Source organism: Acanthochromis polyacanthus, chromosome 6, assembly GCF_021347895.1.
Source record: "Acanthochromis polyacanthus isolate Apoly-LR-REF ecotype Palm Island chromosome 6, KAUST_Apoly_ChrSc, whole genome shotgun sequence".
Classification (NCBI taxonomy): domain Eukaryota; kingdom Metazoa; phylum Chordata; class Actinopteri; family Pomacentridae; genus Acanthochromis; species Acanthochromis polyacanthus.
This window is the reverse complement of record NC_067118.1, coordinates 35,234,615-35,262,254: the sequence shown is the minus strand read 5'-3', so window position 1 is coordinate 35,262,254 and position 27,640 is coordinate 35,234,615. Positions and strand designations below refer to the sequence as shown.

Genomic DNA, 27,640 nt, shown 5'->3' with positions numbered 1-27,640 from the left:
CTTGGAATGATTGAGATGAATGGGGACATGTGCTTCACCTCGAGCATGCGTCTGTCATAGGAAAAGTGTGTCCCTGAACAGTGTCTTTGTGCCTGGGAGAAACCTGTCCAACCACTTCCCTCACATATCAGTGAGATACATAATGAGCGTGGTTAAGGATTAGCCCTTTGTTCAACGCTTCGATCCAAACGGCCAAGCTATTTAGATTTGGATGCAGATTTTATGTTGGTGCAATGAGCTACATATAGAAATAAATATGATCACATATTGTTCTGAGTTATGCAGATAATAGAGATGATGTTGCATTGTGCAGAATGCAACTCAGTAATTATGCACTGTGTGGTAGTGCCAGGACACGCTTGGGACTGGAATCTATAAAGCTGAAAATTGAAGACCACACAGTACGGTTGGATTGTGACTCATCCCAGATATTATACCATGCTCACATGTGCATGCACTGTTATAATGATTAATATCATATTTACTGCATGATGCCCTGACGTAACCGCAAACAACCATTTTTTATGTCCATGGGAGGGGCAGGATACATGTATAAACACAAACAGCAAATTTGTTGTTATTGAACACTTACATTTCACTAACATTTGCTATAAATAACTAAAAAAAATGCACAGTTTAGACAAATTCAAATTTTAGGAAACTTGATCGACAATGATGTTTTAAAATAAGCAGTATTTATGCCTGAAACATGGTTAAACTCATACATGCACAGTCCCAGCTTCAAAATGCCTGAAATATGAGGAAATGTGGGCACTCTTGACCTCTTCTCCACCCTCCCACCCGAAGTCTTCACCCCTCCTCAGGATTTCTCACCCTTAACCAACCCCAGAGTGGGGTGCAGGGCCAGAGTTTATTGTCTGGGGTTTCCCCTTTCAGACTGTGGCTCGATAACAAGGGCCAAGTCAGTTTTGACAGTGACACTAGTTTGTGCGTACACACACACACACACACACACACACACACACACACACACACACACACACACACACACACACACACACACACACATTAGAAAACAAAAAGCCTCAAAAGAGCCATGCCACCTCTAGGGAAATGCCCACTAGGGTTTGAACTCAAAAGTGGAGGTCAAAATTCTTCAGCAGAGTGAGATTCGTCTCAAATTTTCACCTGTGTTATTTCTTTCAAGGCCCATTTGCAGCTAATAAAGTTTTCTCATTAACACCGACATAGCATCGTTATTTTCTTCTAAAACCAATGGAATTCCAGTTTCCCAAGAGGAAGAGAAAGGGATGACACTGACACACAATCCTTCCTTTCTCTAATTTTTTCTCTTTTTCCCTCTCTCTGTCTGTCGGAGGAGATGGGTAGGATGTCTGTCTGCTCAGCGCCAGGGGCTCTGACAATGATACGGTTCAGGTCAGAGAGAAGCCGTGAAACAGAGAAACACACAGAACCAGAAAGAGGGTGAGAAGGCTCGACCAAGAGATTGGAAAATCAAGATGCATAAACAAGAAAGGGGGAGAAGAGTCAGAAAGAAACTGTTGTGATACTGGAGCCTGGAGGCCTTGCTGAATGCAGGGTGTGGCTGACAGCTACCAGGGTGAGGGGATATCACAGTTGCATGGCTTCACTCCTCTGGTTGCTCTATTTCCCCTCTTCTTCTCTCCATTTGCCATTGACAAGTAGCAGAGACGGATTCCTGTTTGCAACAGACCATCAAAGTTCTATTCTTGTGAGTCTCTTGAGTCTCACTGGACTATACACATCTACTGTTTGAACTGCAGGATCAAGTGCATATTTGCAATATCAACTTTTAGAAAATGGCAGCAATGCACAACATCTCTGAAATGGTCGATGAGTTGTTCAACCAAGCGTTGCCTTCATAATCACGTTGGTGGTTAACCACATGTATTGGGACACATTGCACCACTTAGTCTATCTCCAAAGATATCTATGCTCAGCGAGCAATGACTCAGGTGTGGGAACAACAACGCTAAGAAGCTCTCGCAGCAAAGGGCAAAACCTGACCTTACAGGTGACGTCAAGTCTCACACGCACAGACGCTGGAGTCAAACAAAGCTGGCTTCCACTGTTTTATGCAAAAGAGACACACATGAATGAAACTATGAATGGAAGGTAAACATGAATGACAGTAGCTAGGTGTGCGTTTACGAGCAGCATTTTTTTTTTTGGTCACGGAAGCATATGGAAAGGGTAGGCACTAGGACCTGCTGTGAGCCCCACAGGAGGGAGGGAGCAGCTTTGGGACTGCTTTCACTAAACTTTTAGAACAATCCATTTCCCAAAGAGTGTGGTAGGCAGACAGACAGAAGTGAATGGCCCGAGACCTGGATTCACAGTTTTAAAAGCAGGAGCGGGATTTGGAGTGTGGGATAATTCTACCCCTTGCCTGGAGAGAGTGAGGTGGAATATAGCAGACTTTCTGTTGGAAGTTTTCACTCACTGGGGAGAGAGAAGGAGGATTATTACTAGAGTGGTGAGTTCTAACTTGTTCTTTAAAAACTAATTAATCATGCTGTAAATGTATGGGGTTGGTGTGCCCATTTAGGTCAGAGAAAAAACTTCATCTTATGGAAAATAAAAAGTGCCTTAAAGTTTTTTTTTTCATACCTGTCATTAAGTGAAAGTGGAGCCTGTGAATTGAGATTGGGCTCAGCAGCACCCACTTAGTCCTCTGTTGAGGGGAGAAAATTCCAGCTGACTGCAACACACAGGAGCTACTGTAAAAAATTTAACAAGATAATGTGGCTAATGTGGGTGTTTCTGTGCTCCTTTTCAATTTGGAGTCAGGCACAGTAGTTTTCCAGGTATATGCAGATGGAGAGGGTGAATGGAAGAGGACAGGGTGTAGAGAGACAGAGAGAATAGAGGTGAGGATTAGTAAGGAGGAAAAAAAAGTGGGGGTTCTCCAAACTTCAATGGGAACCCGTTTACTGTCCAGAAATCTCCTGGGACATCAGGTTACCTTGTCTTTCTCTCTCTGTCTATCTCTCTCCCCCTCTTTTTCTATCTGTCTTTCTCTCCACTCATGTTACACAACCCTCAAAAGACTTGTAGATTCTGATGAGCTCCAATGTCCAACATGAAGTACGCTGCTGAGGTTATCCTTATGTCTGGGTGGGGCCTGCTGCTTGTAAAGAAGTGCTACTGATCAGTTTTTTTTAACTCTGATATGCATATTTGTAATTGTGTGAGTGTGTGTGAGTCTGTGTGTGTGCAGGCAAGCAAGCAAGCAAGCGTGTGTGCTAAACACAGACCTCATGCTTGCCACTCCTACAAGGGAATTCCTTTCGGGCTTTGACAGGGGAGGAATGTCACTGCGAACCAATATTTACGCACACAAACAAACATTACACACCAGAGACTCCAACAATGTCATATAGATATATGGTCAGCCTTGTTAAGTCTGTTGTGTTAATTTGATCCGATTTAATGTAAAGAAAATGTAATGTTGTTACCAAATGGTTGTGACAAGTCAGCTCATTTCTGTGGCTCTTTAACAAAGAAGAACAAGATAAGAAAATGTATCCAGAAAGTTAAGCTCGAAGTAGAAGTAAGCGAGTAAAGTTGGTGTTTAAAAAAAAAGGTTAAAAATGTGAAACTTTTTTTAAGTTTGAGTTTTACAGCCGGTGTGTGCCTGAGGGGAGCGGACAGCGTTTTCCTCCATGCAGCAATCTGGCTGTACATCTAACATGACATCTCAACAGGTCCTGTGTTTTGTCTTTGCGTCAAATTCGTCAATGCAGGATAATTCAGAGCACATTTCTTGAAAGCCCAACTAAAATTATATATGTATATGTGTATATATATATATATATATATTGCTCTGTAAACATCAGCTTTGTAATTTAAAGATAAAAGAAGAAACTAAAAACTTGGCCCATGTTTGCTTCCTTTCAACAACCAAGAGAAAATGAACTTATTGGCATCGTTTCTTGGCTAAACTCTAAAATTCCTGCACATCTAGACTGATTCTTTTTGTGTGGTGTATATCATTTTTTAGGTACTGCTCCTTTGCATTACACAAGTCGCTTCTTGGGCTTTTAATCTACATTTGAATCTGTCTGTTTACAGTGTTTCATGACTTGCCTGTGAGCTAAACTGTCTGTCAGAGTGAGACTCTCAGACTAAAGGGGCATTTGTGTCATAGCTTTTCCTCTTTTGTTCAGTTTTAACATCAAGAATAAGTTTCTAACTCATTTTTACTCATTTTCTGGCTGGAAAAACTGATGATATCTTGTTTGGAGCTTAAAGTGGAAATAGTCCCTGCTGATATATCCTTCAGACCCAGTAATGCACTCATTGCCGATGCTAAAAACAGCTTAAGCCATATGAACTAGTGTTCATATGTGTATGGAGGGCAGATGGACAGTGCTGTTTTCCCCCGCAGACAAAGATGTCTGTGATTATTCATGACCCTCTCAGGTTTCCCTTTGAAGCTGAGTTACAGCTTTCCCTGTGTTAGCACCAGTGTATTTGTATGTGCAATTCAGTATGTGTGTATTACAGTGTGTGTGTGAGAGAGAATAACAGTTTACAATAAGCTGCACAAAATGCGATGATGTTGCTGTGAAATGAATATTGAACTATGCCAATGGTAACTAGGAGTGCGATAGTGTAAAACGGCAAAACGTACAGTAAAAAAATGCAAGAAATTGGGCAGGTTTATTTATTCGAAAATTATATAATAGTTGTTATTACATACTGCTATTTGTAGCGGTTTTTGTTAAAATATCAATAATACGTGCATCTCTGGCAGCTTGCATCTTGTTGTCACTTCAAAACTGACACAAATGGTGCATGTTGTGTTTTACACAGGAACGAAATAACCATATTTTAATTAGCTAAAGACGTCAATGGCTACATAACGAAATGACACAAACACTGGGTCAAACAACTTATTAATACTGGATGGAGTTAAGCTAGTGTTGTGTTCGCTGACCCCAGGATTGTAAATTAGACAGTCTACCTTGTAAATGGTGATGTAGTTACAAGAAACACTATTGAGAATGCTTTATTTATTCTTAAATCATACAGACTAAAGACAGCATATGCACATTTTAAAAAGAAGTATCAATTTTAGAGCATATTTACATTAATTCTCTCACCCATCTGTGTCACCTTAGTGGCATAATACATAGAAGCTAAACAATTAGTTCCTTTCTTATTTGTATCTCAGGATTTTGTTAAAGGGGTTTCTGTATCTGGCCTGAAGATATTTATTTTTATAGCTATATGGGTTGATTAATTTAGTGATAAATTTTAATCTGTACCTCATACATTTCCAGTTACAAATATCTGATTATTAGAAGTGCTCGTTTTAGTTAACATATTACTGTATTTGTGATTAGCATTAGCATGAGGAAGTGACATGAAGCCAACATCTCAATAAGCGTGGATATCTGTGAAATTTTACTGACTCAAATTATGGCAGGAGAAGAATCGACCCCTTAAACACATAAAGGATGGAAGGATGTGAGCTGTCTAAACTGTAGTGCTGTATAGGATGCCTATAGTGTAGTGTTTTTTGGGTAAAAACTGTGGCAGCACGCCTGGACTGTTACTTTAACTTTGGCTTTTTAACTTGAGACCTAAAGTCAGTCACACTTAGTCTGCAAGCGAGACTAAAACTGCAAACATTGTAAAATAAACACTGTTCCTTCTATGCTAATTTCCTTATTGACAAACCCTTGTTGTAAAACCCACCAAGCTGATTAATTTTATAATTAACATGGACATTATCATCATAATAAATGCATAAAACACTAATATGTCTTGGAAAAGGAAAATAAGAGAGGATGACATTTGTTGTTCAGTGTTCATTATTACCTACAATACAACATTTATATCCATATGAATAAATATGTACACACAGATAAGGGATTTATTGATTATTTGATATTATTGCAACATGGCTAATTATATTAACTGTAATAAACATCAGTTAAAGTTTAACTATTCATGCAGAGCACGAACAGTTAAACTGTTGCTCCTCCGGTCGCTTGCAGCCGAATATAGAACTGGAGCTATGTGACTTAGTTTAATAGACATGTTCAATTACATAACTAACGTTGTTCAGGAGAGAGCCCTTTTTATTCTGGTAAAGATGCCATACCACCACACTTCACTTCAGCACTGCTCAGTGTTACTAGACAATCTGGGACTGTGCCAGCTGGCAACAAAAACGATAATTAAAGGTTTGTTCACACAGACTGACAATGTCTATGATAATTTCTTATCAGACCACAAAAGCTTGAGGGAGAATGAACACGATACAGTCGGATTCAGTGGTTAATAATCCAATTATTCATGGGCACTGCTTATACTGACCCCTGATGACGTGACCTATCATTCAAAATGTGTTATCTAAAGACCCGGTCGTCCTTCTTCTGTGCTTTTCCAAAAGTTTGACGGCATTTTTCTGGCCTCGCTATCAGCAGATTTAGCAGCATTAACTGTTATATACTGAAGCTACGGAAAACAACGTCAGATACAAGGAAATTATTTTGTTGAAAATATTATATGGCACTAAATGGGTCCTTAGACACTGGAGAAATATTGTGTCTGAGTTATTGTGCTGTGAGGCCTAATGCATGCCATGGAATTTCAGTTAGTAACTGTAAGTGGCAATTTGGTCAAAATTTAACAAATAAATTATAGACGTTATTAACACAATCTAGCTTGACAAGACAGATGAGCTTATTGTCTGTTATTTTAAACAACTGACAATTTAAAGGTGCATGTTTTGCTTAAAATCAGCCCAACCTTAACTTATATGACATAAAAGCAACACGTGTGATTAAGCAAAATAATCCCCACGTCTCTATGAGAAATAGTCGATGCTTATAGCAAAACTTCCCTTTGAGAGAAGCGAGTGGATGATAATTCACGGGTCAGAATGTAAACTCAGGGCTCTGGTTATCTTCTGGGTCAATGCACGGAGTGGGGCGAGAACATCTGGTGTGAAGTGAACCAGCTGAAGGGTCTGTCTGGAATCAGTGGGAAAGGCAAGAGGTTAGAGTTCAGCCTCGGGGTTATACGTCTGTGCTCGTTGAGGATAACAGGGATCTGGAGGTCACCGCAGGTCGCAATCCTAAACCGTAAGGTGCAGGAGCAGAGAGCACATAGCAGAAAATGCGGAAACGTAACGTCACCTTTCCGCAGTAATTCTTGTTGACGTTTCCTCTACAAACAGCTTCTCACAATGTTTGGAAGAAAACTTACTCAACAGAAATCACAGCTAACATTGTTTGACGTGTGCAACGTACTTTAGTGCTTGTCAGTCTTTCTTTATAGGGACCAGGTTTTCAGCTTCTTTGCACTGTACAAAACTAAAAATAACACACTTCTGTGTTTACACTTTTCTATACATTGAACATTAAATCCAGGCCTGTTAATGTGAGCTCGTGTTTGTGTTTGAGGATGTCATTTTGACAGGTACTTCATCAAAGGGTTATTTCTGCTTGCGTCTACGTGTTTCTCTTATATACGTGTGTGCACTGTATATGCCTGAAAAAAATGACACCTAAATGTGCAGACATGTCTGCTCATTCCAGATTAAATGCCTCTGTGACTTTCAGCTATGGCTCACCGCTTTCTCATGCATGTGCACGCAGCCCAAACACAGTAGCTGATAAATCACCAAATTACCTGGGCCTTTTCTTTCAGTTGAAATAACAGTGTTGCGGTCTCAATCTGTTGACTCAGTGCTTGTCTGCTGCTTTGAAATGTTTCACCGCAACTCCTTTTCATGTGTGTGTGTGCGCGTTCGGATTGATGCAATGACACCGTCTTGCTCTCACTTTCCTCGGTTGTTCGACTGCAGCTTGTCCGGACATGAAGCTCTCCCTTGTTGCCATCAACAGAACAAAATACTTGATGATTTCATATATTCAAATTGGCTCCAAAGCCCCAGATGTAGAGGAAATTTGTGTTCACATGTTATTTTGTGTATGCTTGTATTTTTACACCTACACAAAAAAGTAATCTCTTTTTACAAATTACCAGCATTAGAGAGATTAAGGTTATGGTACTTTACTGTCCAGAATTATAAGTACACCGAAGAAACGGACACTCAAACTTCACCAGCAGGCAGAATATGGTCTGTGCATGTGTATGAGTAATGTGCATGTGTGTGTATGTATATGTGTGTTTACGTTGGATACCCATCAAACACATACACACACCTTAGCCCCAAGGATACAAGTGAAGCCACTTATTATGCACTTATTTGGATTATGCTAATTTGAGAATGCACAGAATGCAGGAGGATGAGGCACTGGCTCGACAAAACAGATTGGTCTCCTACACAACCAGCAGAAATTAATAGGGTGTCATTGTGCTTCAAGTTGTTTAATCTTGACAGAATCCCCCCAAATTAGCAAAGTGTCACTGACTTTACGAGCGGTTTTCTCCACCGCTGCCGTCAAACTATCTGTGCTATCTGTCGTCAGGTTTTGTTATCGTTAAAACCTGAGGATTAATGGTGTGTCATGAGGACTTTTGGGAAGGATGACGCTGTAGGAAGCAATTTCTCTCTGCTGGATTCTCAGTCAAGCAAATGCATCAAGCGCCACACTAAATATTAGTTTATCTAAACCCCTTCCACGGGTCACAAAAACACACAGAGCTGCATGCTGGAAAGTAGCCGCTTTATCTCTTTCACCATAGCTCTGCTCACACACTGAACATGGCATGCTGTTAACAGACAGAGGATGGGCCTGGGAGGTCCCACGCAGACAGGTGGTTGACATCAGCTAGAGGGGGGAAGAGAGGGAGGGAGGGGAGATATGGAGAGGGAGATAGGGAGGCAGGGAGAGACAGAAGCAGACAGGCAGAGCGAGAGAGAGAGAGTGATGACAGAACGATGTGGAGACCACACAGAAGACAAAATGGTTGGGTCAAGTTTTTAGTAAGAGGTGTGAGACTGTAATCAAACAAACAGTGGGAGTGAAGACAACATCGAGTTGTTGTTTTTCTTACAATCTAAAGTGGTTTCTGGTCTGACAAGGCCATGTGTAAGAGCACAGCAAAGTGGATTGCACTAATGTGTTTTGTTTGACAAGAGAACAAAGCTGAATACTGAAGGTAGTTTCATCAAGGTTTGTTGTAGACTTAAAAATGTAAGGGAATCCCTTATCTTCTGTTTTCAATTATGTGGAAAAAAAAAAACAGCTAATAGACTACAGTCATGCTAGCAGTACTTCAAGATCACCACGACAAAGCTGTGGTTCTTATCTGTAGCATGTTTAATTTCCATCATGTTCACCATTTTAAAGCTAATTATCAAATATTACCATGTGAACATCTGCTGGTTATTGCCAAACTCAGTTGAGGACAATAGAAGTGCTATTCGTTTCTCATGAATTTGGTCATAAAACAAAAATGCTGGACACATTTAAATGTGGTGAAAGTCAGGGGATCATCATCAAGAAACCATGAATGACTGTGCACGATGTTCAACCAACCAACCAACCAACCAGTCAACCAACCAACCAACCAACCAGTCAACCCAGCTGATATTTATTTTAAAATACCAGAAAATGTTGACATGCCAGTGGTGCTCCACTATACTTCACTAGACTTTTAACCTTATTCATGAATCCCAGAGGCACTGACTACACTACACTGACTTTATTGATCCCCCTACTGGCACTATGTGTTTCTGTACAAATGTAAATTTCATGACAATTCATCTAATAGTTATTGGAATATTTCTGTCTTGGAGATTAAAGCTAGCACTTCAACAATGACCTAAGGCTCATTCAAATAAAAAAAATTGGATTTCCTCATTGTTGTAGATGCTTTTCTAAGGCCACAAGGTACTTAATCTGCACGTTTCACAGTGTTGGTTAAAGTTGCACCCCAAAACACCGCGCCAAACAAAAATTCAATCAGTTAATCTAATCAAATCCATTATAGTACACCAATTTAAAGTGGATAGTGCAGAGCTAGCATGCAACCAGATCATTTCCTCTGTATTGAAACAGCTTCTTAAATACAGTCTATGCATGTTTAAATTAGCTCATTATCACTAAAAGCCATCAGAGGGGATTTAACTGGAACTGTTGTGTTATTAATTTGCTCCTAACTGTAAATCAAATGTGAGGATTATTTATATGTTTATCGGAAAGTGCAAGCTGTCATTACAGCAACCAAGCGAAACCCTTACAGGAACGCCACACATGCAAATCCAAACGTCTGATGCAACATATACTCATTTTACGTCTACAGGCCCACACCCATGCTCATGGCATCAGGCGAGAGCGCAGAATAAATGCGGCGTAATGGAAAACTTGGGTGTCTGAGCGAGCACATCTGTCTATTTACGCCCATGTTTCGTTTTATGTTCCGTAGAAAATTTACCTGGGTGACTCACTCACCAGTCGCTCCTCGGCTGTTTTGTTTACAGCACCGTGTAGTCAACGTCGCACACAAATCTATATGCTCGATTTTGTCAGGGGCACAAGCTGTGAAAGGCACATTCAAATTGCGGATGTATTGCACGATGAGTCAAACTCGGGACGGTGAGCTAAATGAGTCACGCTCACATTAGTCATGATTTATTTCACTTAATTACTGTTAGTGATTTTAATCCCATCACGTGCAGGCTGATGTCCAAAAGGATCCGTATCAACACGATTGAACTTCTGCCTGGACAACATACATGGTTTTTAAGTTCTACTCTGATGGATGCCCTGAGACTAAATAAGCAGCATGATCTACAGCAGCTCTGAGGCTCTTTCTGCCTGTTGCAGCCGACATTTTCCTGTTAAAGCTATCGAGAGAAGAGGCACAGCGATGAAACTCAACATGTCCCTTACTCCAGAATGCTTTGAAACTCCCCACAGCTTTTATTCCTCCCTCAGACCCTGTCCTTGAACTCCTCTTTGTCTCCATCTCTGTTCCCCCACAACCCAGTCCTTCCTTCTTCCTTCTATCACATGCTCCTTTATCTGTCCGACTCCCAAGACATCTCATTGCCCATCTGGATCCCGCCCTCCATTACGCGTCGTCTCTCGCCCTTCCCCGCATGTCTCCTTCCTCTCCATCACCGTGTCTTCATCTCTTTTCGTGGCCAGACGAGCATTCTTGCCTCCAAGCCCTCCTCCTCCTCTCCTCCCTGCACTGTTGTGGGATTTCAGATTCTCACCAGGAAGGGGGAGTTATTACCACAGCCATGCCAAAAGATTAACCACTTGTCATGAGAAGATTGTTGAATGTCAAGGTCATAAAAACGAGGGGTCTGGAAAACATGTTAATCATTGTGTTCATCCTGCCTTCAAGGCCTGAAGGACCGGCCTCCCACGTCCACTGGTCCAGCACAGGGAGAGGGTGGGTTGACTGGGGATGGGCCCGATTGTGGAGAGGGAAGAAAGGGGGGAGAAACAGGGAGATTAGAGCAATTTCACTAACACAACTGTGGTTGCATTTTTGCCTCATTTGCCAAATAACCTCATGCCTGGAGTTCTGCATCCACCCAGAGAGCATCAAACAGCATCACACCACTAAAATGTGTTGTCAGTGGGGACCATTTATTTAATAGAAGCAGAACTGGGTGAGAAATTCTTAAGGTGGATGCACGGTATCACAAAAAGACTGCTTTTGTCCTCACTTCCTTCATCGCTACATCTACCCAAATACGACTGAAGTGCAGCAAGCACAGCAAGGGTGTGCCCAAAGTTTGGATTTGTTGAACTTTGACTCAAGTTATACTAACCTTTTGTCTGACGCTTGTAGTTTGCAATTTCAAGAACAATTTGGCCTCACATTCTACAGATGTTAACCCCGCTGGGAGTTGTGGAGCAGTAAATGCTTTGACATCAAACACAGAACACATTTGTTTTTCTACTTTTCTGCAGTTTTATTAATGCACAATAGTTCCTAGTTTGTTATTCATGACTTTTTTTCATTTCTAGAGGAATTGTCTCGCTAATGTTCGTGTTTAATAAACAAATGGAAACATAATCTAAAGCCACCTGTTCATAAACACGTCCAGAAACATTTGTATTACATAAAATAGTTTAAGAAGCAAAAAATAAGGAGTTTTTTTTTTTCTGGGAAAGTGCTGCAAACCGCATTATTAAACAACAAAAAAAGAGAGAGAAGAAAAGCACAATGATAGCCCTGAGTGTACAAAGAGCTGCATTGTTTCACTTTACAGTTTCTATTTGCTACTCATCCCTTTTCTTCCAAACCCAATTACTGCTAAAATAAAAGTCAGCTAAAATGTTGTTTATTTTGGATTCCTTTCACAAACACCACAAGGATTCAATCTTTCTATTACGATGAATCATAGTTTAACTTACTGTAAGACAATGTGTGACAATAATGGAAAGGCTGAGGGTTACGCTACAGTCGTGTCTCTGCTTTGTCTCTGGGTTACCCCTGTAAATAAAACATGTCTCTGGAGCAGATGCGGTGTCAAGAAGTGAAAAGTTTCGCTTCATGTAGCGCTACACGTAGATGAAGGCATGGGACATTTTCGCTGAAACTTAGATAAAAAGATCACAAGGCCAGAGAGATATGGTTTATTCCAAGGAATGTGATTCCTGAAACCGTGTATCAGTGTATGGGTTGAATCTCTTGTTGCCTTTTAGTGTTGAAATGCTACTGATCACCTTGTTAAATCAAAGTAGACTCTATAGTGTTTTAAAGTTCATACCTATGTTGTTACACCGTTTGTCTCACAGTGCTTCGGATTTTTTCTCTTTACACCTTACTTTGACATCTACTTTTCTTGGATAGTTTGCATTACTGAAAGAGTAAAAGTGGAGCCATATGCAGACACAAGTCCAACTGTTATCCCACTTCTAAGACAAATTCTTTCCAGTGGGAAAAGCTAATTAAAATCGTATTATCTGTGTGCTTGGTATGTCTTCATAGAAGACATTTTACAGCTTTTTAAGCGGTAGCCAATAATTTTATTTCCACAACTCTCAAAACAAAACAAACAGACATGCAGTCTTGATTTAAGATGGCCAAGTTGGAAAAGAGGTAAGGGATCTGATCTCCACCTTCAGGGTTTATGGATCTGATCAGAAAAAGGTTGTGTAACTATCCCCAAAGATAAGCAAATATCTTTCTGTTCCAGCACTCGGCACCTGCACACATGCGCTTTCTTGATGCTGAAATCTGTTCGCTGTTAGACACAGAAACAGACATGTAGCCAGGAAGTTACTCCTGGCTTTAAAGTTTCAGAGGAATGATGAACATTTGGTCAGATTCCCGGAGCAAAAGTGGAATGAAAGATAGCTGAAGAAAAGACAGAGAGACACAGAAAGGCATGCAGGATGAAGGCACTGGCTCTCGGCCAAGTCTGTGCCGTTTAGTTTCCACTCTATAGCTGCCTGCTGCCATGATATTCTCAAGATGCCCTCCACAGACATACACAAGCTTTTATTTCACCACAGCTGATAATAACAACTGCGGAAAATAGGGGTATGTACATGTAAAAAGAATCCTACAGCCGCCAACCTTGGATACTGGGTGATCAATCTCCTATTGCAGAGTATCAAGTTCATTTATGGTTTTATTGCAGGTAAATTTGTTTGAAATGATTTCATTTAAAGCCTGAGGCTCAAGTGTTGGCAGCGTAATACCGAGCTGGAAAACATTCAGTAGATGTGTGCATGCTTCTGTGTGGCTGCCAGCTCCATTTGGATGAAAGGTCGGTCTTTTGATAGCTATTATTTATGTGTAGAAACATACATTTGAAAGTTGGAAGTGCTTTTACCTGTGTGTTGTTAACTCCAGGCACATTTTTTTTTTTTTTTTTACTGCTGCACCCAGTAAACCCACTAAATGAATACAAGCTGATGTCAAGCGCTGCCGATATGTTCTTTTCCCATCGAGTAGCATTTGGCTCCGAAACACTTTGTACAGTAAATATTCTTTTGTTCTACATATCTTGCATCATTTGTCATCCCTCTGAGGAAAAAAGTGCTTTAGCAGGTTGTGTGTGCCTGTCAGTCTGACACTGCTTGTCTCATTCTTCCTGTGTCCTGAGGCCAGAGCGGCAGAGTTTGCTGTTTGAAGCGTCCCTGATTTACAACAGGTGCTTCGGTTCTCACAGCAGCTCTCTTCGAAACATAAAGACGAAAAGAAGTGTTTTTTAATACCAGAATAAAAGCTCTGGTCGGAGAATCAAAGACACAGAAAAGTGCCACAAATGGGCTTTATACTCTGTGATAACTGCATTAAGTGTCTTTTTTTTCTGTTATAAAATTCTAATATCATGTTCTTGAAAATGCTGATTTCAGTCAGGCAGCTGGAAGACCGCCTTGGGGTGTGGGGGAGGGGGGGGGGGGGGGCCAACACGGTTGTAATGGTACTTGTAATTTTGGACACCATAATAAAGCACCAGCTAAGTGAATATCCTGACCCACGAGTTGTTCTTTTTTTTTTGGAATCCTGGATGTTCTTACATTTCCGTGTGATAGAAAACATGCAGTCAGGCCAAAAGAAAAAGAGTCTCAGTGATGTAAGGTTTTGATATGTACTATGGATACAAAAATAGTTGGTGAATCAGCGACCCTTTAAGATGTCCAACAAGTTTTTTTTCATGAAGACAGCATAATAAAAGCTAATAATCCACAGAAAAAAACACATTTTGCACTGTTACTGGAAAGCATAAACATATCCTTCTAAACAGCAACAAAATGTATTTGGATAAATCCTGGATACTGTTTGTACATCCAGTAAAAATTACCTTGGAAATGGTTTGATGAAAATAACGGCAAAAAGGCAAAGACAAGTAAAGTGAGCTTAGACAAAAGGCCAAGCATTGTTTTATTGCATATTGAATGTCATTTTATTCATTAAATGAGTAAAAAATGCAATGTTGTAATAGCTAAATTGGGGGAAATTGTCAAAAATGAAGAACAAAAAGTGCACAGAAAGACCAGCCAGCAGATTGGACCGCATAATGTGTGTAAAATCAAGAGACAAGAAACAGCAGCAAGGTTCACTTCAGTGTAATGAAGAATCGAGAGGTGCAAACTGAGTTCATAGACAGCTCAAAAGACAGCAGGGGAGGTGGTTATCACTCAGAGGTTCAAAGAAACACAACTAAGCTTACATTTGCAAAAGAACATGCACATAAAGAGAGGAGCTTTTAGAGGCGTGTTATTTTCGGATGCGTCCAAATGCAACCTACGTGGATCTGTGGAGAAAGTCAGGAGAAGAGCTCAAGATTGTACCAATGATAAAATACAGCGTGGAGGCGGGATGTCAAGGTGTGAAGGTGTTGTTCCTGCAGTGCTCTAACTTGTATTTATGGATAGAATCATGAGCCCTGAAGTGTGCAGAGGAATATTTGATGCAGAGTTAAACAAATCAGCCAAAGTACCATTCAAATGTCACTAATTATATATTTTTTTCATTTAATCAAACCTAACAAAATACCCAACAAATGCATTTTTGTGGAAACTTTTGCTTGATATGTTGCCATCTTTCTTGAAAACCATGCGTTAAGTGTAGATCACTCTTTTGCCCTTTTTCTGACTGACCTGTGCTGTGTGTGTTGTATATGTACGTTTTAACATGTTTCCAAGAATAGCCCGCTTCCTGACAGCCTCTCAAGAACGTGACGTAATTGTGCTTTTACCGGACGCTGCATGACATCATTTTACGTGACAAAATCTTGGTTCACGGCTGTATGTTGGCTGGTGCATTAGCTTCACATTGTGGCTTGTCTAAACTGGGACAGGCAGATTTGCTCTGGATCACTGACAAGCTTCCATTATAGTTGTGAATGAAACAGTGACTTCATGAGAAATGGAAACAGAACAGTTAATTTTGTGTTACAACATGTGTGTGGCTCTGTGAGGTGAAAAGTCTGAAACTGTGAATTTAATAGAGAGAAATGAATCCTTCTCCAAAAGCAAAGATTACTGTCCTCTCAAAGACCAGTCCTTATAAGTTGTTGAACTGTTCAAACAATGATTAATGAGCATTAGACAACATTTTTAAAGGAAACAAACATATCTTCAAACGTTTGGATGGCTGTAAAAGGGAGCAAGTTGACCTGGCGGTCATCCTTCGTGATAATTATTTCCAGTGGTTGACAGCAGGAGGAACTGCGCTACACTGACTTGATGAGAGACACAGAAAAACTGTTTACCTTTTTCTGTTCCTCTCTGCATCAGCCTCTATCCGTCTCCTGTCTTTCCTCCTCCCTCTATCTCTGCTGCTGTCACTCTTTCCTTCTCACCCCCTCATAATCTGCCGCTGTTGTCATCACCATGCAGGCGAGGTGTGTGTTTGTTTGAGAGAGCCGCTGACACGCGGCCGCTGCACATCTTTTAACAAGGACTTGTAACTAATGACTAATGTATCACACCGATAGCAGGAAAGCCTCGCTAACTGTAAACCAACCTCAGACTGATGGCAGGCGATGCTCCGCTAACCGCCCATGTTCTGGCCCACCTGCCTGGTCGTCACAGTCAACACTCTCTAACAACATGCAATCGTTTGGCAACCTGTAGGTACCAGAGCCTGATCAGCGGGTCGTCTTATGTCCTGGCAGGCTATATTAAAATGTGCTGCCGGCTAACACTACCTAGTCAGTACCGGTAACACTGCGGCTGAGCTCCACTGCCTTTGGCTTAGTCATCAGTCCCTCTCTCTCTTCTTCCCATGCTGCCCGGTGAATGATTTTCCAGGTCATAACCGAGCAGCTATGTGACTAATGTCTCCTTTCCACTTCGTTTTATCAACTTTTGCAATCTCGCTTAACTAGGCAGTTCCATGTAGTGCATAGCATGCCACCGTAGATCTCAAAAGTGATGGATGAGTCAACCGAGAATGGTTTTGATTTACTGTCAGCCAGTCTGTTGTGAGAAAGGGAACCTCCTTGCGTTACATTAAGCATTTAAAAAGTCTGTGCCACCTGCACAAGGGATGATTCATAAAGGGCTCTTCAACAACTGCTTTGTTTATACCACTCTATATTAATGCAGTATGTTGAGCGTATGGAAATATAAACCATACGGCGTCTGTCATTCCTGTTGCTCTCTTTGGAATAGCATTGTCATTATTTGGCCACAGGACCGTCTCCTGCAGGTTTTCTTACTCGTCGAGGCATCTCCCATGTGTGTTTGTGTATTCGGAGTGTTCTCCCTGGATACTGAAGAGGAAAGCAGCTCACTTGTCCTGCACAGGGAGCCTCACACACCACTCTGAGACTTCCTGTTTTATCACTACCATATGGATCGTCTTTCCTCCCGCGTTCGGTAGAAGATGTATGTTCGAATGTAAAATCCATTCGACCGTTTCATCGAACGTTCTCTATTCCAGAACCAGTCGCCACCTTGTTTGTGACATGTCCGACTTTCCGGTGCAGCCACAACGCAGTTTCTGGAGTAAAATGTAGTTTTGTTTCCACTAACCCATAAAACAAACAAACAGGTTTTGGGAGCACATCCAAATCCCCTTCAGGAGAGCCTCTCTAGCGTTTGTGTCCTTCTGTATAGAGTATTTGGCGAAGGTTTCAGAGGAGCAGTCAGACGGACTCGGATCCAGTGTTGAAGTAATCCTGTAAGTCAGAGGTGCTCTCTAAACCGCTCTGACCCCTGCGCTCCTCCACTGCAGTGTTTACGCTGGCTCCACTGGCATTAAACACAAGCCACATATTTTTAACATTAGGATCCTCCAGGCTCACCGTGGACCATGTAAATAGTGAGCTGCCCGTCAGCCTAGATCAGTCAACTCGCTGCCTGTTTGGACCAGATCCATATGTGTACGTGTGTGTGTGTGTGTGTATTTACTGAAGCCAAAAGATATCACTTGTAGGTCAGCTTCTCAAAACAATAGCTGTCTCCATCACCCAAGATGACTTGATTGTTTTCTCGATGCAGTGCCAAACTGACCTGCTGGCAGAGTCTGACGAAGTATTTAGTCAATACTTCTACACTGCATGTAATATATGAGTATACACGACAATACCACAATGCAAAAGTGTTTGATTGCATTGTGAATCTACAGCATTTTGAAGTTTTGCTTAAGTAAAAGTGCATAATGATTTAATAACAGCTTAAAAGTCTGAATCAGTCGCTTTGCTTTTAGTATAAATGTGATGAGCTCTCTGCGTTAAATAGGGCATTTGAGCACATTTACATACATTTCTGTTGTTTCTTTCCATCACTGCCTTGAGGACAAACAAGTATAGGAAATGTGTTCAAAGAACAGACATCTCCAGAACCTTAACATTCCTGGCTTGTGGGAAGATACCTGAGAATGATTTAAGAAGCTAAACGTCTCTCTTGCAGCTGAGTTGATATTTCTAATGGGAACAGGGCCAGTGACATTTTGATATTTCTCAGCTGCCTTACGATGTGGTCAGTTCAGGCAAAGCAGGCAACACTGACCTCTTCTGGTAGGACGTCAGTTCAAGTAACTCTTTGGAGAAGATGTTAAATATGAGAGAATAAAAGCAACTAACAAACTACGTAATGTTTTATTTTTTGCCAACATCATGATAAATCATACTAGCTGTTTTTTTTTTAAATCCAGTCAGAAGGCTGCAACTCTCACAACAAGGTAGCAAAATGAAACATGCTGAGGTAAACATTTACAACATTACGACATATCTGCAAGACCGATTTTTCAGAACGTTGTAGATAAGTCAAAAATACTGAACTCACCTCAGTCACCTCCGGAGTGTTTGTGTGGGAGGAGGCGTGTGTGTATTCGTGCACATCACGGCATCTAAGCATGCAAACTATTCATGAAAACAGCTTTACATGCATTCCTACGTGCACACAGAGAGCATACATATGACTGCGTTCGTATGCACGTCCATGTGTCCCTGTCCTCTGTCACTGGGACGTGTTTTACATTCAGCATATCGTACGTAACATTTAATGAGGTGTGAAATACCTCACATTCCAATGTATGGCAAGTCTAAGCTCTAAGAGGTAAATACGGTGAGTGTGTGTGCACTTTGCATGAGATAAGGCCAGATAATGATAAATTGACTTTAAAAGGAGTTGTGAGCAAGGATAGAGAAGTGAGAGTTTCGCAGTGCTCTTAGAATCAACTAAACTTCACTGTTGAGCATGTTTATCTTCTGCACTGTCACTCTTCTGCTTGCACTTCCATTACCTAATGTTGTGAAGAGAACTGGGTACGTCCAGTGCGCTATACAGAATGTATTCTACTTAATCTCTTGTCTCTCGTCTCTTTGACTAGGAAATGGAAAACAGATTTTTAGGATAAAAGCCCTTCCTTGAAATAACTTTAAATTGCAGAACTGTTGAAGGCAGATACATTTATTAAATTTCCAGTGCTTATTTTTGTGGTATTTGGTTTTCATCGACTATCATTTGAATCAGTATTTTTTCTTCATGTGTGTGTGTTACAGAGCTGTAGTTCAGGGGGTCCAGATGGCAGGCATGAGGGGCCCGGCCTGCACTGGAGCCTGGCTTTAGAGTCCACAGGGGCTCCCTCTTCAACTGGACACATTCCACAGGTACGCCTGAACACGCAACATGCGAAACAAAACACACTCAAGTAGGACCGGAGATGTTCCTGAAAATACAGGTTCTGCTAGATTTACTGCTTCCTCCAGCTAATTACTGCTTTAATCAAAGAATGTTCTCCAAATTGATCAACCGTTTAGCTTTCAAAATTTGATTTGCCGGAACACGGTGTACAGTGGGGAACAAGGTGTTCCTCTTTGAAGTAACTCTCAAAGAATCCGAGAAGCAATGAGGATTCTGTAGAAAGGGCTTATGTCTCCTCAGTGAACACATGCATGAGTGTAAACATGAATGGCAACAGTACAAAATACCAGAAATCACAAAGCTGTAGTGCCAAACTGCAGTGTCATGTGTAGTAAAAACAATGAGATACGAGGTTATAACATCCACAGAGTCAGCTGCTCGCTAAAAAATCCTCAGTGTCCTTTTGACATTCTTGCTTGACACAGGATTTTCTTATTTTCTGTCCATCTGTTCATGTTTCAACAATAAAATAAAATGTCAGTATATTTACCTGAGGCATCAACATGACATTATGTGAACTTTTCATGTCCTGCGTTTGGTTCAGGACGTGTGCCCATGAGGTCGTCATCACTGGTCCTGCTCCTCCTGATCGGCGTCCAGGCTGTACTGAACATGGGAGGTGGATTGGCCCGGAGCGCCGGGGCAGCCAACCACAAAGTAGGACAGCAGACGGCAGCCAATCACAGAGCAGGACAACAGCAGACAGCAGCCAGGGACCACCTTTCTGAGGACCATAGTTCACAGCAGCATCATAGGACCAGCCACCACAGGACCAAGAGGCCCCATAGGGCCGCTTCGCACACGCAGGATAAGACCCCCGTCGTCGGACGTTCCACATCAGATTCCCCCCTGACCCCTCCATCCCAGTGGTGGACCCCAAGCTCTTCTCCAAGAGGCGCTACCGCTCCTCGCCCCGCGTTGTCTTCAGTGAGGAGCCCCCATCACATGATGCCCTGGAAGGAGAGGGCTATGACATTGAAGGGGTGAGAGGGGTGAGGGTGAGGCGCAAAGCGGGGTCACACACCATGCACCGAGGGGAGTACTCAGTGTGTGAAAGCATAAACACCTGGGTGGGCAACCTGACACGAGCCACAGACATACGTGGAAATGAGGTGACAGTGCTGCCCAATGTTACAATCAACAACGTGGTGAAGAAACAGTTCTTCTATGAGACCACCTGTCGGTCCCCCACGCACAGGGGCCCCGGGACAGCGAACGGGGGACGGCCCGGGGGACGAGGTGGCAAACAAGGTTCCAAATCGGGCAACTCGGGCTGTCTTGGCATCGACAGCCGCCACTGGAACTCCTACTGCACCAACACACACATATTCGTAAGTGCCCTGACCATCGATAGAGGACATACAGCGTGGCGTTTCATCCGCATCAACGCCGCGTGTGTGTGTGTTCTCAGCCGGAAGTCTTGGGGAGGAAGACTGGGCCGCTGACTGAGGAGGACGTCTCCTGACCGCTGAACTATGAACCAAGCACACACTTCTCCTAAACAGCCACTGCAGCTTTATTGCCAATACTGTAATCCTGTCCCCTCATCTTCCAAACATACACCCGTACTGAACATTCAATCCTCACACACTTAGACATGCACGCACGCACACACTCACACACAAACAGCTGCGTCTATCCAACCCCTCGGCCCCCTGACCCTACCTCAGTCAGAGAAGTCCTGGTTGTTTTAAATTATGAGGACTGCATGTCATATTTATGGTTTATACAGTCAAATATGAAAATATATACAGTATGTGTATATATACATATATATGTATACATGTATATATATGTGTATGTATGTATATATATATAGTTGTTGTGTTGTTCATGCTGTTATTTATTAAACACCTCAGTACTTGCCTGGTTTGTTGTGTCCATTTTAAAGACCGTATTGGTGGCCACTTTTTGATTTTATTGTTAGTATTATTATTATTGTTCTAAGAATTAGAATTATCTCCCACTTCTGCAATTCCACTAAACTCTAGGTTTAGTTTATAGCATTTTAAAATGAAATCATTGCTCTGTTGTCATAGCCTGCATAGTTACAGTTTACAATTATCATTTTGATAAGCGTTGTTGAGGAAAAAACAAGCCACACCCATACCTACCCATCACTAAACAACGACCAGAGGTAAGGTTATTGTTTAGTGATGGGCTGGCGAAGGTATTGGAGCTTCTGGTATCATAAAAACACATGTTTCCTTTAGTTTTGGAAACCAAAACACCCAACATGTTCTTCTTATCAATTTTATGAACTGATTGTTGTGTTTGCTGTTCCTGAGTTTCCTAAAAAAAAATCAGTTAATGCAGGATTTACGCAAGAGGATGAATCTAAGTTTCAGTGAAAAGGGAGAAATAAAAAGTTGGTGCAGTTTTTTTTTTATTTATGACTTTAATCTTTGCGCTTTTTTTGCCCTTGTAAAATGCCGGTTACCTTTAAAGTGTTCACTATGCAGCAGGAGTTGCAAGTGTACATTGCTTCATAAAAACAGGTCACAAGCAACTTTGCTATGAAAAACCCAAAACTAACGACTCAAGTGCAAGTAATTCTGAGAGCTAAAACCGACATGACCATGCTTAGACTTGCTTATCCTAAATTTCAGAAGACACATGTCTTACTCAGCACTGCTCCACAACAGTGGACAGCAGCCAAGAGCAGAGCAGGTTTGACATCAGGGTTAACTCTGCACAGAAAGACCGGTTGTCCCTTGTATATTTGCACATACATAAACCGATCCCGGCTTTTCCCAGGGCAATGGAATGTCAGTAACGCCGTACGGGCTCTGCATTTTATACACAAAGAGGAAGACAGATTGGCTGCGATGTTCCCGGCAGTTGTGGAGGATTCTTGTCCCCTTGGAAAATCGGAGTAAACACAGCAGAGACTGCGTGAGTCTGTGTTTGGAAAGGATAGGGATCGTGCATATGGGGAGATGAAAATCTAAAGAAAATAAAAACAGCGTACTGTATCTTAGTTGACGCCATATCAGAGTGGCTTCAGTGCTCCCCATCATAGAAAGCTTGGGCACAAACATATTTTGGTGATCTCTGAAGAAAAAAGCAGAAGAAGCTTCAAATGCAAATGCACTTCAAACATAAAACCACATAAGTTATTATCATTCAGTCATTGGTTAATTGACTATTAGGATTTGTCATCATCAGCTGAGTACATTTCCAAAGTGTGATCAACTGGAACTGAACTTCATTGTAACACTCAACATGTGTGTTCTTCTAAGCAACTGACTTGATCTGGAAATGAAGCTAACTGATGCCTACAGTGCTGGGTGAAGCTCCAGAGTTATATCTTCCACAACTTCCATCGTGAAATGCCATTCAATGGGCACCGCAAGAGTCCCAGCATCTGGAAGACTGCAAAAACTTTCAGATAAATCTTGATGTCTGCTGCACAGGAAGGCAAAGCAAAACTCCCCCATGACCGCAAAGGAGCTGCAAGATGTTTTTTTTGGCTGATGCAAGACTGGAGCAGCATTTACAGCGGGGTTTACAAGGAAAGGTTCTCAGAAGTAAACCTTATCTGTGACCTCATCACACAAGTCAACACAAAGCACAATCTGGATAAGCGTCAAGAGTTGTTTTGGAGACAAGTGCTATGAACAGATGTTTGAAGAAAGGAAAAAAAAATGCTGTATTTTAGTGTTAAATATGGGGTGGAAATATTCTGTAGCAAGCAGTGGCATATCAAATATTGCACAGAGAATATCAACTAATTCTGGGCCAAGCAGTCTGTTGAGCAAGTGATACAACAGCATCTGCAGAAGAACAATGACCTGAAGCATACCTCAAAATTCACCGTGAAGCTGAAGCTTTTGGAATCTCTTTCCCAGTCCTCTATCTTCAACATCGCTGAAAATCTGTGGGTCGCTCCTAAACATGCTGCACATGCAAGGGAGGATAAAGACGTTTTAGATTAATATTTTTGCATTGACAGTCTGGTTTGTAGGCTTCTACAGGCTTCCTCCTAACCAGTAAGTTGGCTGGAGTGCGCATCAACTGAAAACTGGATTCATCGCTGAAGAGATCCAATCCTTGTGATCCCCAGCAAAGAGTAACCGGGCTTTCCTCTGCCTTTTGTTGGCTTCTTCCGTGCCCTGTGTAACTTCAGACCAGCTTCAAGAAGTCGGTTTCGAACGGTCCTTGCCAAACAAGTCACATTTCTCCAATGTCCACTCATTTTTAAGGTCCCTGGAGGTCTGATGACGATTTCTGACACAGGAACGGATGAGTGCACGGTCATCTCATGGGGTAGAAAGACGCTTCCTGTCGCGACCAGCTAGCAATTTGATAGTACCGAGTTGGGCTTGTTTTTCTTGGTGTTTTCTTGAAGATCTTCAGTTTTTTTCGCTATCTGTCTCTCACTCATCCCAATTTCCAGCAGTGCCAAGATGGCTGCTTTTGTGGCTTCACATAATTCTTTTCTTTTAGGCATTCTGTGAGAGCTGACAACTTCTGAGTTGAACTACAGCTTGGATGTAAGCAAGAAACCACTCTATGCCTTTGCATGCACAGCGCTGCTTATGACATGAAATGTCCTCTTATACACCCTGGGAATACAATTAAGCTCAAGCATGTCAAATAGGACATAAAGTATTATGCAATCAGCTGCATTTTTTGTCGTGTTCATTGATTCTTCAGGTAGTATACCTTTGTGGCACCGGGCATTAAAATGAACAAGAAATTGAAGAAAACAATAATTTTTTCCATATATATATTCACTTGGGCAAAGAACAGGTCTGCTGTGTTGTTGCTATGCTTGTCTGCTCACTTTTTCATGGTATTTCTATAATTTTTCAATGGAATGGGAAAAATCAGGGCTGTATCCAGGGAAACCAAAAGAAATGGACATTTCTCACACAATATCACATTTAAGAGCCTTGCGTTGGTGTTTACCCCTATAGTGGGCACAGGGGCAACAACTGGTTTTAGGGTCTAAACTCAAATTTATTCATTTAGATGCTTTTAGCGCACAGCTCCTCTGCAAGACAGGTAGATAACACAGATAACAGAGCACAGCCTACCTTAAAGCTTTTTTTTTATTTGAAATGATCTGGTGTGACATATGTCAAAGCAAATTTTCTCAAATTCTCACAGCAGCAGCCTGCTTTGCTTTGTCATTCAGCCCTGTATGCCGCAGATCATCTCTGGATTTACGAGCAGAAAGATACCAGACACAAGCATCCATATGAGGAGAATTTCTTTCCAAAACATCACTTCTCTTAATTCACACTAAATATGCCCTTTGGTGAGAATAGCTACCCTCTTGTGGTCAAGTACAAAAATATATTTAATAGATGTTGGAGTGTTCCTCTCTCTCTCGCTCTCTTTCCTCCTGCTGAAAGTTGAATTGTTCACCTCTCCTCACATCATTGCTCTCGCCAGGTGCCTGGCTGTGCTCTCACCTTCACTAATGCTGCTGCTTCACAGATTATGCACAGTGCTATTCATCTGTGGATGTGTTGCCAGGAAACCTCATCACAGCAATGCCGTCTGATCAAAGGTTTTGGAGACGGTGACCTCAGATAACCTCTCACTTTGGCAGGAGCTGCAAAACAGGCGGTCGAGTTTGTCCGCCGTGACCCGTTTTCTCTTGATTCTGCCGCTGCAGCCGTGAGGTTATTCAAGGCAGCAACCTGCATGCAAAGACAGAAAGATGAAGCTGAATTCACGGTGTTCTGAAAAGAAGCAAAAGGTGGCTCTTTTCTCTCACAAACTTGCTTGTCTTTAACACCTTTCTGGATTATTTTGAGGTCGTGTAGGCAAACATGAGTGACTGCAGCAAATGAATAGCATTTCCTTCACTGCACAGATGCTATTTAAAAGCTTTTCAATTAAGCACTGACTGTTCAGGGAGCATTTGTAAAAGCTTTGCATTTGCATTGTGCATCTGCCAGTAAATATATGAAGCTCTCACCACTCCAGTGATTTTACCTGAACATGAATGACCAGTAGATGGTGCTATGCTGCCACAGATAGAAAGTCTGGATCACTCATTTGAACAGAATATAGATTCTTATATTGTTGTAAAGAATACTGTAGGAGATGTGCACTCAAGTTGGAATAAATCCTCACTGTGAAGCAACCCTTACTTGCACTGAATTGGAAATATTTTAGAAAAACACGATGAATTACAAGACAAGGCTAGAATTACATGACTTTAATAGTAATAGGTCATGATCTAAAGTGGGCCGGTCTGAGGCATGAAAGTCCAGGGCTGAAAATGAGTCCCACTCTGGCCCTGATAAGAACTGCTATGATCCTGCCCATTCACACCAACTAAGATAAACACCATGTTCCTAATTCAAAGTCTAAATATACATACAATAAAGAGTGATGATAATCTTTCAAGAGCATCTACACACTGTAAAAAAAAGAATTAAATTACTTTTTTTAATTAAAAAGTTTTTGACTGGGATATTTTTGAATAATTTACTTTGACTAAATTTACCCATTTTGTTAAGCTACACACAATAAATAAGAACATACATATTAATTTATGATAATATATGTTAACAATAAAAAATTCATGCCAAAATTGCAAATAAATAAATACTTTAAATAAAATTCTTTTTTTACTGTAAATTTATTAAGAAATACTGCATTTAAATTTGCAAAATATATAATTATTTTACAGATATTTGTTATTTGCAAGAAAAAAATACGGATGTTAACGTAGTTAAACAATTTTAAAGTGGTATTTTACTGATTGTGTCTATTTGATGAAGTTAAATCCTTAAATAAAAGAAAAAAACATTGATTAATTTACAAATTCACTGTAGAAAAAAAACAGAAAAAAACAAACAAAAAACAGGCCAAAAGTGCAAAAAATGCTCATTTAAAATCTATATTTTTACAGATAGTAGTTCCGTTACAATGCAAATAAACTATATTTACTATATTTAAATCAGCTAAAAATAGATCTTTATTTTACATTTACTTACTGTTATTTTCACAGTTTTTATTGTGTTTAATGTTTCAGAATTCTACATTTTAATGTTTTTCTATGCAACCTTTTTCACATTTTTTAAAGTGAGATTTTATAGATTTCCCCTACAGAAAATATATTAGTAAAATTCTCAAAACAATGGGGGAAAAAAAGCCAAAACTGGAGATAAAATGCACATCAAAAATCTATTTTCTTACTGGTAAAAAATTCAGTTACACTGTGCGGTTGAACAATTGCACTGTATTTACTCTATTTAAATCAGCTAAAAATATATTCTTTTACATATATTTACTGTTATTTTCAACATTTTAATGTTTTTTTTAATGTTCAGAATTCTAAATTTTAACATCTTCTTGATGGGACCCTTTTCACATTTCTTTTTGCAGATTTTTCTAGCAGTGTGCACGATAGTCAAACATAACATCAGATTGCATGAACACATAAAAACCAGAGCTACTGAAGACTACGTCATGCTCCTGATGGACCCATTTCGGACCATGTTGAGCTAAAAATGATCCAGTCATTTGTTATCTATTTTGAAGCAGGTCATGGCCGGCATTGCTCACGTGTTTGGAGCCACTGCAGCAGCTGAGCCCCCAACAGCCAACAACCACCAGTAAGCTGGGACTCAGTGGTCTTATCGGCCTGTCCTCTTTTGGTGCTGCTCTGGTTAGCATCCAAACCAAACTTGTTTTGTTTTCTGTCTGTCCCTCACAACTCCAAAAATGAGTCTCAGTGCACAGACTTGGAGGTTTAAAGGATTCATTTTTGAGACGGACACAGATGTGAATGGCTGAGAGGAGCAACAAGTTGGAGATCAGTTACATTAATAGATAATCTAACCATTTGTTCCCACTCTGCTCTCCCTCCCTCTCTACTTTACATTCCTGGGCGACCACTTTGTTCCTCTATAAGGATATGAGCAGCTGATTGCCGGTGATGAATGGACGTCGCCTCTGCTCTCCATGGTGGTGTGGAAAATATTTATGTCGAACATGGTGCTGCTCCTTAGCGACATGCTCCCAGCCATCTGAAGACAGACTACTACTCCTTGCACTTCAATAACAGTAGATACAGTTTGTATAATCTTTGTGCTTTGCCTGTCGTACTTTGCTCTTGGCTGGAAAACGCACTGAGTTACAAGAAGTGGGTCAAAATTGATTCA

At 41.0% G+C, this 27,640-nt stretch overlaps 1 protein-coding gene across 1 annotated transcript; it reads left to right on the top strand.

The window, feature by feature from the left end:
- Positions 1-2,206: 2,206 nt before the first annotated feature.
- Positions 2,207-21,373, top strand: ngfa (nerve growth factor a (beta polypeptide)). Its single transcript, XM_022191763.2, is given in 4 exon segments — positions 2,207-2,479; positions 19,367-19,474; positions 20,053-20,349; positions 20,352-21,373. Coding segments are annotated over 2 exon segments (888 nt in total). The 5' UTR covers positions 2,207-2,479; positions 19,367-19,474; positions 20,053-20,063; the 3' UTR covers positions 20,954-21,373.
- Positions 21,374-27,640: the final 6,267 nt, after the last annotated feature.